Source organism: Xenopus laevis, chromosome 3S, assembly GCF_017654675.1.
Source record: "Xenopus laevis strain J_2021 chromosome 3S, Xenopus_laevis_v10.1, whole genome shotgun sequence".
Lineage (NCBI taxonomy): Eukaryota > Metazoa > Chordata > Amphibia > Anura > Pipidae > Xenopus > Xenopus laevis.
This window is the reverse complement of record NC_054376.1, coordinates 91,647,066-91,658,495: the sequence shown is the minus strand read 5'-3', so window position 1 is coordinate 91,658,495 and position 11,430 is coordinate 91,647,066. Positions and strand designations below refer to the sequence as shown.

The 11,430-nt window shown below is 37.8% G+C and overlaps 1 protein-coding gene across 3 annotated transcripts in view; it reads right to left on the bottom strand.

Moving 5' to 3' along the window:
- Positions 1-10,449, bottom strand: part of eea1.S (early endosome antigen 1 S homeolog) — a 45,360-nt gene extending 34,911 nt beyond the window's left edge. The window contains exons 1-3 of one of the 3 annotated variants that reach the window (XM_018256016.2): positions 10,243-10,449; positions 7,284-7,451; positions 1,433-1,510 (exon numbers count right to left, since the gene is read on the bottom strand). Coding sequence is in view for 1 of the 3 variants with exons in the window: in XM_018256015.2 (XP_018111504.1) it covers positions 1,433-1,510; positions 10,243-10,266 (102 nt within the window). In the remaining 2 variants the exon portion in view is untranslated. Of the gene's footprint in view, positions 1-1,432; positions 1,511-7,283; positions 7,452-9,575; positions 10,210-10,242 lie in introns of those variants that run through there. The other 2 variants (XM_018256017.2, XM_018256015.2) reach the window with 2 other exon arrangements.
- Between the last annotated feature and the right edge of the window lie 981 nt (positions 10,450-11,430).

The following is an 11,430-nucleotide window of genomic DNA, read 5'->3' as shown; positions in this document are numbered from 1 at the left end:
ATATATATATATATATATATATATATATATATATATATATATATATATATATATATATATATATATATATATATATATATATATATATATATATATATATATATATATATATATATATATATATATATATATATATATATATATACACACACACACACAATCCAAACGGTTCAGCACACCACTGGAGCAATTGACCCAGGTGCTACCAATTGCAGCTGCATACAAAATCCAAAAAGGTAAGGTGCACACTGGGATCCTTTGTAGCTTTTTTAAAAAGATAAATTTTATTCAATACATGTTAAAAGGAGGTCAACGTTTCGGTCTGTTCCTAAGACCTTTATCAAGACCAATAACACACTTAAAAACATTGTATCCATGAATAAGTAAAACCAATTAACACTCACCATACATACAGGTATATACATACATATATATATATATATTATATATATATATATATATATATATATATATATATATATATATATATATACATATATACATATATACACATATACACACTCACCCAATTGTGCACACCCCCACTCTTTATGGTCACATGATTGCGGGGGTGTGCACAATTGGGGGAGTCACATGTTTTTAGCTATTTAAACATGGTGGATGTACTAAAAATATGGTCTTGATAAAGGTCTTAGGAGCAGACCGAAACGTTGGCCGAATTTTTTAATGTAATCTAATAAATATGGATTTTTAATCTTTTGTACACAAACCCTGGTGTGCATCTTTTTTCTTTCGTTATTTATATATATATATATATATATATATATATATATATATATATATATATATATATATATATATATATATATATATATATATATATACACACACATACATACATACATACATACATACATATATATACACACATACATATCAGTTGCCTGACGAGGAAACTTCGGGCGACTTCGGAAAATGAAGCGCCACTTGTGCTTAAGTGAAGGCGAGTTTTCATTATAGCGGATGGGTAGACATGCGGAGACAGTTCGGGGGGAGATTGTCGCCCAGAAGAGGCGATAAGTCGCCAGGCGACTAAATCTCCCTGAAACTCCTCGTCTGGACTAACCCTAACTGAGAGTTCACACACTTCCTGCTACAAAGAATATGGGGAGATCTCCCACCGAAAGCTAATGACCGCCTTAAACCTAACCTTTTTTTATTTTAATTTTTTTTTTTTTTCAATTAAGCATTTGAAAGAATCATGTTTTAATGATGCCTTTGATCATTTCTTATAACCAGTGAGTAGACAACAACTTAAATATGCTCCAAAGAGCAGTTCCACAGTAGTCAATGATTTTCCAACAGTCTGCGCTCCTCTATGATGATGATGATGAGGTGATTCTCAAGGTCCCTGTTCCAAAGAGCATGTAAGGTGAATATTATCTGTGTGATTCCTGGATAAAAATCTTACCTCTGAAGAGCTTTCAGCATTTCCAGGAGTGGCCGATGAGTCAGATTCAGAACTCTGTGAGCCAACTCTGCCAGGAGTCTTAAAAATAATGAAAGACAAGACAGTTAGCAATGCACCAATGTAAAAAGTACTGGTATGGGATCTGTTATCCGGAAACTCGTTATCAAGAAAGCTCCAAATTACAGAAGGGCCATCCCCTATAGACTCCATTATACCCAAATAATTAAAAAATTTAAAAAAAATTCTGTAATAATAAAACAGTACCATATACTTGATCAAAACTAAGAAATAATGAATCCTTATTGGAACCAAAACCAGCCTATTGGGTTTATTTAATGTTTACGGGATATTATGGTAGACTTAAGATATGAAGATCCAAATTACAGAAAGATCAGTTATCTGTAAAACCCCAGGTCCCGAGCATTCTGGATAACAGGTTCCATACCTTTATATTAAAACAGACTTTGCAAAGCCAAAAAAAAAAAAAAAATGCCACTTTAATTCAGTGACCCTTGTTCCATGCAAAAGTCAAACATGTACATTGTTTACAGTTCTCATGACACAAATCATTGCACACCACCACATTCAGTCAAAAAATGGATCTGAAAACGTATGTAAAGTATGTATATTTTTATTTATATAGCACAGAGGCCACTACAATGATAAAATATAAATACAAAGTTATATTACAGTTATATTAACAAGAACATTAAGTGCTAAGTGTTATAGAGAAGAGGAATGAGGTTCCTGCCCCTGTAGAACTTACAATTACAATCTAAATTATAGCTTTACCCTTTACATCAAGCACTTCTAAATCAGACTGGGGTCCGTTTCAAGACTTTTCTTTTAATTTTCTTCTAAATAAGGTGAATTGCGTATTGTACACAAATATTTGCAGATGGCTCGCAAATGAGATGGGGTTGAAAGAGCAGGGCCACTGTGCATGCTCGCTGTGTTAAATAACTGTGTTGGTGGTAAATGTGAATACAAGTTTGGAAATTAAGAAGAAACTGTTTGGCGAATATTTTGCCATCATCAAAGTTGTGGACAATTATGTTTCAACACTAAATACACCATATAATTTCCATCTTTATAAATACAAACACAGGCAGGGCAAATATGTTCACTGAGGGAATCGTTCTGCGCTGAGTGAAGTTTGAGTCCCACAGACAGGATTGTGAGTAACACATTGGTGTTTAAAGGAACTGTTCAGTGTAAAAATAAAAACTGGGTAAATGGATAGGCTGTGCAAAATAAAAAATGTTTCTAATATAGTTATTTAAACAAAAATGTAATGTATAAAGGCTGGAGAGACTGGGTATGTAACTTAATAGCCAGAACACTACTTCCTGCTTTTCAGCTCTCTTGGTTTACACTGACTGGTTACCCTGGTTGCCAGGCAGTAACCAATCCGAGACTTGACGGGGGGCACATGGGTCATAACTGTTGCTTTTGAATCTGAGCTGAATGCTGAGGATCAATTGCAAACCCACTGAACAGGTATGTACCATGTGGCTCCCCTTCAAGTCACTGACTCAGTTATAGAGCTGAAAAGCAGGAAGTAGTGTTCTGGCTATTATGTTACACACCCAGTCACTCCAGCCTTTATACATTACATTTTTGGCTAACTATATTAGAAACATGTTTTATTTTGCACAGACTATATTTACCCAGTTTTTATTTTCACACTGAACTGTTCCTTTAACACTATAATAATCAAAAAGGGACCCCTGGTGCCTTCCACTGAATTAAATAAACACAGTGGGGGCTAGTAGGGATGATTCCAGGCTCTTTTGCCCCATTAAAAAAAAAAAACCTTCCCAAAAATCCATGCCTTCAAGGCTGTTACTATCTGCATCCAATACATATGGTAGATCAACTACACAATTCAGTTCAGTTTATGTGTAAACAGAATAAAAACAAGGTTCAGGTATCGACCACAGAACATTGGGCCCACCAGAGGATGTGACCCCCCCCGGGCACCACCCATTCACATGTCAATCATCCCCCCACCACCAATAATAATTATAATTGGTCCTCATAAAGGCTGTTACATTTTCTTTACTGTACACATTGCGTGGATAGCATGGCTCAGTCATGTATATTCTGTAGAGTATTTGTTGCTTTAATCCCGGCTATCCACCATTGACAAATTCAGCTTCACTTGAAATGGAGTCATTCATTTTCATTGTGAAGCTTTATTATTTAATGGCAGCAGTGAGTCAGAATCTGAGCCACACCTACAGTTTCAAGCAAAGAGCCATGTGAACTGCTTAGTAATATGCAATTAAATAAATCAATCAATTATAACAATAGTCTATGCATTGACAATATTTTTTACATTTCCTCTAAATTTCAGTATGCCATGTGCTAAAATCGTCCTTTTGGCTAAAAAACAAGTGGGGGCTGAGCACTGTGTGCACCAGGGTTTTTGTAAATTATATTTCTGTCTGTATGCGTCTGAGACAGCACAGATTTCTCACTGAAGGCTAGGACCAGTGATTTTAAAACTGCCCAAACGTTTTATTTATTGTTTGCAGTAGTTGACCCAATGGTAGAAAATCAGAAAATTCAAATAAATCACCACTCAATAACATAACAAACAATGTAATTCATTAAGAGCTCAAATTAACTTCATGTCAAGTTGAGGACTAAACCAACATATAAACCCTTAACTAGTATGCTCTTGCCAAAAGTCCAAAGTACACTGTCATTTGGGCTACTGATTTAGACAGGTGTGGCATTACTCATTCATGATTCATTCTAAAGGCAAAGTTTAAAGGGTACTGTTATGGGAAAAAAAAGTTTTTTTTTTTAAAACGCATCAGTTAATAGTGCTGCTCCAGCAGACTTCTGCACTGAAATCCATTCTTCAAAATAGCAAACAGATTTTTCTATATTTAACTTTGAAATCTGACATGGGGCTAGACATATTGTTAGTTTCCCAGCTGCCCTCAGTCATGTGACTTGTGCTCTGATAAACTTTAGTCACTCTTTACTGCTGCACTGCAAGTTGGAGGGATATTACCCCTCCCCCCCCAGCAGCCCATCATCAGGACAATGGGAAGGTAACCAGATAGCAGCTCCCTAACACAAGATAACAGCCCCCTGGCAGATCTAAGAACAGCACTCAATAGTAAAATCCAGGTCCCACTGTGACACATTCAGTTACATTGTGTATGAGAAACAACAGCCTGCCAGAAAGCAGTTCCATCCTAAAGTGCTGGCTCTTTCTGAAATCACATGACCAGGCAAAATGACCCGAGATTGCTGCCTACACACCAATATTACAACTAAAAGAAATACACTTGCTGGTTCAGGAATGAAATTTTATTTTGTAGAGTGAACTATTTGCAGTGTAAACAGTGTAATTTAGAAATAAAAACTACATCATAAAAATCATGACAGAATCCCTTTAAGCATTATCTGTCACATAAAAAAACCTAAAGAAATATTTCCCAGTTCCTCCCAGGAAAAAGTATTACTGTATATGCGCAACGGTTATCGTTTGGTGCACAGTAATCAATTATGAAAATCCAAGACATTACCGAAAGGATACTTCTGATAAAGATAAGTATAGTCCTAAAGAAGTAATAATACAAAACATAAATGTTTCAGCCACCTAAAGCTTGCCTGTGTAACTGCATAGCCACAGGCGATTAAAGCAACAACACTAAAATCAGATTACCTATAACTGCTTATTCAATTTTGGTCCAGCACTGTGCAGCTGAATATCCCTGTACAAAAGTAAGGAGAATTCCTTTTGGAGAGAGATCATTAGCTATGGGTCTTTGTGCTGGCAAAGGCAGTCATGGTGATACTTGAAACAAATAATGGTACAGTTACGCTTAACCCTGATCAATATGATGCTCAGAAGGTTACAGACTGCACACATCTATGGAGAATTGATCATACCCAAAGAAGCATCCTGGGTTGCAATAGGTATGGTCTCACCCAAAGAGTAAACAGGTGCTCAAAATGTATAATATGATTTTCTTTTTCTCTGTAATAATAAAACAGTATCTTGTACTTTATCCAAACAAAGATATAAATAATCCTTATTGGAAGCAAATCGAAAGAAAAAACGAAAATCAATTGTCTCAGAATACCACTCTCTACATCACAATAAAAGATAACTCATAGGTGAACAACCTCTTTAACTACTGTCAAATTATGAAAATTGTAAATCAAGCACTGGATCACGGTTTGCTGTATGAGAGAGAAGAGAGAGAGAGAGGAGAGAGGGAGAGGAGAGAGGAGAGAGGAGAGAGGAGAGAGATTGAACAGAAACCTCAACAAGAGCAATTTCCCATCCTTCCCTTAAGCTCACAAGATAATGCAACCCCACCTTCACCTTGTTCCACTAAGAAGTGATGGATTCCCTTTGCTTTCCATAGTGGGTGGTACACATATTTTCTGGAAACCAAGGGTACCTCAGGTCCTATAATCCACCACTTCACTACTAAACAAGGTGAGGGAGGGATTGCATAACATTGTTAGTGTAAGTGGGTTTGGGAAATAATAATCATTGAAAGACTATAGCTAGCCATAGATGTAAAGACCTTTAAAAGATCTTTTCTTTATCGTGAGACCACGATCATATTGAAACGATTTGTCCATCAACTAAAAAGACCATTTCAGGCGATATTGACAGTAAAACTGAAGAGTAGCTGCCTGCTTGGCCCTGCAAACATAGATAGATTGCACTGGGACCGATAAAGATTTTTTAAACTAGCTGATCAATTTTCTGACAGATGTCGGACGAAAAATCGTAAGATGTACGATCGTTCGAATCCCACTAACTTCGCGATAATTTGACGGATTGGTCGGATTTCACTAAAAAGAAAAATCTTTGCGTCTATGGGGACTTATGGTTTAATTATGGTTTCCTTTGAACCTGTGTAACCAAAGAAGCTCCTGTGTAGATTTAGTCAACCTAAACCAACTCACACAAGTAAATAGAAGCAGTATTATTGAAATGTAACCACAAAATACCTAACTTAGTTTAGCCAACTAACGTAAAGGAAAACTAAACCCTACACAACAAATTAGGGTAGAAATGCCATATTTTATATACTGAATGAGCTGCACTGTAATGAAAATCTGAATTACTAATCACCCTTGCACAGTAAATGTTATGTTCTATATACAGTAAATTGTTGGTCCCGAGGCTAAGGGAACTGACAGCAGCACAGAGGATATGCTGGAAATCAGCAGAAGAGATGAGGAGCTCATGGGACATATTCTGATTCACAGATCTTCACTGCCAAAGGGCCATGGTTGCCTTGGGCTGGTACAGAATCTAAAAACATAATGTGCAGTCTCTCTGTTAAACTTTAGTTCTCCTTTATCCTACAAAGATAGAACCTGGCCAGCCTGCTCTTGTCAGGCTGCCTTTCAATTGCCATTTAAAAGCTCTGCCTAGACCACAGCCAGGAGCCGATCCATATAGACTAATATAGAACAGCTTAACTTCCCTCCACACTAAATCTAAATATTTGCACCAAATACCGGATATGTCCCTTCCCCACCAAAAAGCTACTCATTCCAATAAGTCTTTGCATCACATTAAGAATATCCAAAACAATATCACTATAAAGGCCAGTTCAAAATACATAGGTCAGTAGATACTACATATGTGCACATTTTTGGCAGTTTAGATAAGGCACTATGCACTTTGCAACTGACTTTTCCAAAGTTTGACAACTCCACCTGTTCGCCAGATCAAACAAGTAACTCAGAACAAATTATTGCCACTTTTGGCATGGGGGACTGATTATCCTAACCAATTCTATTATGGCATTTGCTTCATGCACTATCCCCCGAGGAATAAAGAAAAAAAAGAAAAAACCTGTAAGTCCCAGTCAGGATGTAAGTTGGAACACTAGATAGAGATCCACCCAGATTGCTCCCCTTATTTCCACCCAAGTTATAGTCATTTCCTGTTTAGGAAGCAATACGTTCTTCTCGTAGCTCTTTTTCTTCTGCCCAATAATGAACACAGACTGGTGAACTGCATCTGTAAAATAAATTTAAAAGGTTCAGCCATTGCAAGCTTTAAATAGGTTCTATATCTACAGTATGTGCCATATACTCATTCACCGTCTTTATAAGTGTAACAAAATACAAAAATTAACAACAAAAAAAGTAAAACCGCAGGCAGAGAGACATGGACCATATGCAACATGTGATTTTGGCAATTAGTCTTTTATTTAAAGCCTCATAAACTGGTCATACACACACAGATAAAATATATAAAATTATACAAAGCTAAAGTTTAGTACAAATGTGGGGTTGGGCCATGTACGTCTGTCTTCTTGTAGTGATCTTCAGGTGTCGTGTTAGTAACTGCAACTGTTTCAGTAGAGCTTTTTGCACTTGTTGCAAGTTAAGTATTTTAATTTGACTTATTTATCCTTGGGAAGTGTGAATTCCATTTTCCATATATCAGTTTCTATGGCTCAATAGTTTGAGTTTCTGCTAATAGGACACCAAATGAATTCACTACAGCAATAAATGTATTTAGAAATATTTGATGTGTCAGCATCAGCTGGTCCAATAAAGAGAAAATAATCATATAATAGATTACATACAGTAAGTGATGTAGCCACTTATTCAAGGGAATTCACAAAAATGTTGACATAATTACAGAAAATAAAGCATATTATAATTCTATATAATGAAAACTTAATAGATGGTTATAACTTAGGTGGATAGGAAATAATTCAAAAAATTGCCCTTTATATCTGTTTTTGCAAGCAGTGTAACAATACCACATTCTGTAACCAGCAATTGCTTCATCGAACATAAGTTGTTATGAAATTTGCAGCTATTTTCACTATAGGCCGAGCAACAATTGTACAATCGGGGCACCAGGGGTTCTTTGGGGTGTAGCCCAATTATTGGTTTGTGGTCTGGAGAACCATGAACTTCACTTCATTGCCAAATTGACTGGCAATTTTTATTGGAACCTGTCCTCATAGATACAAAAGGCCACACACCCTCTGCTCTATATTTATTTAATATTATTTCTGTATGTTTAAAGAGCCTGGGTGAGGTCTGGTCTTTCATGCGTCTTTATATTGTTGAATATACAAAAGGCTTGTAAAAGTTGTGCAACACTTGGCTCACCTATGCTCCTTACTATCACATTTTTTATTGCATTTGATTAATTATTTAGCTGATGGAATAAAATGTATCAAATTTGTTCTTTACTGTGATAGTGTCCCAAAGTGTCACTCTGCAAATAAATGCATCTTCAGTAACTTCTGTGTCAGACTGTTTTAATGCTGTGGCAGATGGCCCATTCACAAACAAAGTGCAATGTGCAAAATGCAATTTTTACATGCATATTGGAGTGGGAATTGCATTACTTCTGATGCACACTTGAATTATTGCATTAGCGGCCAATTTGCAGGGCATGAGTCAGTTGCTACCTGCTGTCTGAAATGTGTGAATTACCATGGCTGTAATTCTAGCATTGCTTGGTCTCAATAAGCACATTTGCACAGTATCAGTAGAGGCAGGACAGAGGCACATTGGAATTTAGCATGACTGTGGAAGTGCAAAGAGTATGTTTGGATGCAACTACCTTTAATAAATAGCATCAGTACGGGAACAAGTTTGCATCCATTTTTGCAAAGTACACTTGCAATTGCAAATGCAGTACACAAAGTGCAATTATCAAACACAGATCAAGTTGCATCCACTGCAAGTGCAGCCAATGCGTCATAATAGGGGCAAAGTTACCTACATGATGCCGCAAATCAGGTTAATTTGTGGCATGAATATGCACAGTGGGAATAACATCCCGTCTAGGCCATGCAGCAAAAGCATCACTGGCTGGGAGCAAATTTGCTGCTGCTACTGACCACAGGAACCTTAAAGTTACCACCATGTCTAGGGTGCAGTAATTGCAGGGTTACCTAGAGTCACTGAGCACACTTGTGCACTGTTCATCAGTAGATGCCGGACAGATGCGCTGGTGCATTGCAAACTATACAGAAGAGCAAGTGTTAGGATGCAAGTACTTCAACCATTTTTACGTGCCACACTTGTTGAAAAATGAGCCTCCAGGAGCAATAGAAAGTATAGTATAGTATTACAAATTCTTGTAATAAAAATAAAAATTAATCATTCTTACCAAGCTGCTACAAGATGGAAGATTCACACTGTAGCCCTGTCTGGCTGGCATGTAGTATCTGCTCTGGGGCTTCTTGGCTGTGAAGCAAAAGAATGAGAGGAGGGAGGGGGGCAAGAAGGGAGGAGGGAATGCAGCTGCTCCATCTCCCCTTGGTGCTGTGTCTTGAGAGCAAAAACTGTGACAGGCTGAATGGGTACCTGTGCTGAACAGTGTGCCATTGAATGGGTACCTGTGCTGAACAGTGTGCCAATGGCACTAAGTGGTGCAACCCAATGCACTTGCCCAGCACTTTAGATCCTCCTCAAGCTGATTTGACATGAGATTGTGTGAGGGAGGGCCAGACTGCTGAGTTTCATAGCAACAAACCGATACCCCATTGTTGCCCACAGCAGCCTTCCCATGTTCAGTAAATGATACACAAATGTGAACATATCAGGACTGATAATAATAAATCATCAACCTGTATAGGACATCTATCCAAACAGCACAATTCCCAGCATTCCCATTGTGTACAGCTGCCTGACAGCCACAGGTTGTTGTAAATCAGTGTAGAATCACTAACTACAGGCTGAGAGCTTGCACGGCCCTGCTCATTCCACCCACTCACACACATCACTAGGCAGTGCCATTCACGTGCTGACTTCCCAGCTTTACCCTCTCTGCTCACCAGCTGTAAAATCCTCCTGAACATGTCTGTGCCAGGGCCCCGCGGGCAGATATCTCTGTGCAGACAGGAACCAAAATGAAAGACCGAATCCGGGGAAGGAGTAGGGGCTGGAAAGGTTCCTGCCTGTTACTTTCTTTTTGTATTGAGGAAGCGCATAGAAAAGGGGAATGTCTTTTCTTCTCGATCATTCAAACCAACGACAATGTTTACAATCCAAACCTTCATTTCTGTCAAACAGCTGCAGCCTGCTCCGACAGCGCCCCCTAGCCAACCTCCAGGGCATTTGTTTGTACTGCAAGACATGCTTTTACTGTTGTAGAATTGAGAGAAAATCTATTTGTACGCCACTCGTGCAAATCTAAAAGAGTTATTAACTTGGTGCAAACTGCAAAAAAAGGGGCACATTTTTTTGCCCCCACTTTTGTACCAATTAAAGTTGCTGCAGGTCTGTTGTGGAGCCTAGAGACCTGTGTCCACCCATACCTGCATTTGTCAGTTTTTCATTTTTTCAGACGTAGGAATAACTTAAGAATGGCTTGGATGATTTCTTGGACAGACAAGATCAAAGGCTATTGTGATACTAAGCTCTATAGTAAGTATAGATATGGGTATATATATATGTAGGGATGTGAAAATCTTAGACACCCTTACACATTACAGACAGGCACATCCCTAGTAATATGGACACCTCAGTGGGTCCTTATGGGGACCTTGTGCTTATGTCATCCCTGCAGTTCTCACAGTGGATGCTAGATGGCACTGTGGTATAATATAAAAGGGCTTAAAGGAAAACTATACCCCCAAAATGAATACTTAAACAACAGATAGTTTATATCAAATTGAATGACATACTAAAGAATCTTACCAAACTGGAATATATATTTACATAAATATTGCCCTTTTACATCTCTTGCTTTGAAACACCATTTCGTGACTCTATCTGTGCTGCCTCAGAGATCACCTGACCAGAAATACTACAACACTAACTGTAACAGGAAGAAGTGAGGAAGCAAAAGGCAGAACTCTGTCTGTTAATTGGCTCATGTGACCTTACATGTGGTTTGTATGTGTGCACAGTGAATAGTACGATCTCAGGGGGCGGCCCTTATTTTTTAAAATGGCAATTTTCTATTTATGATTACCCAATGGCACATACTACTGAAAAAGTATATTATTATGATAATGGTT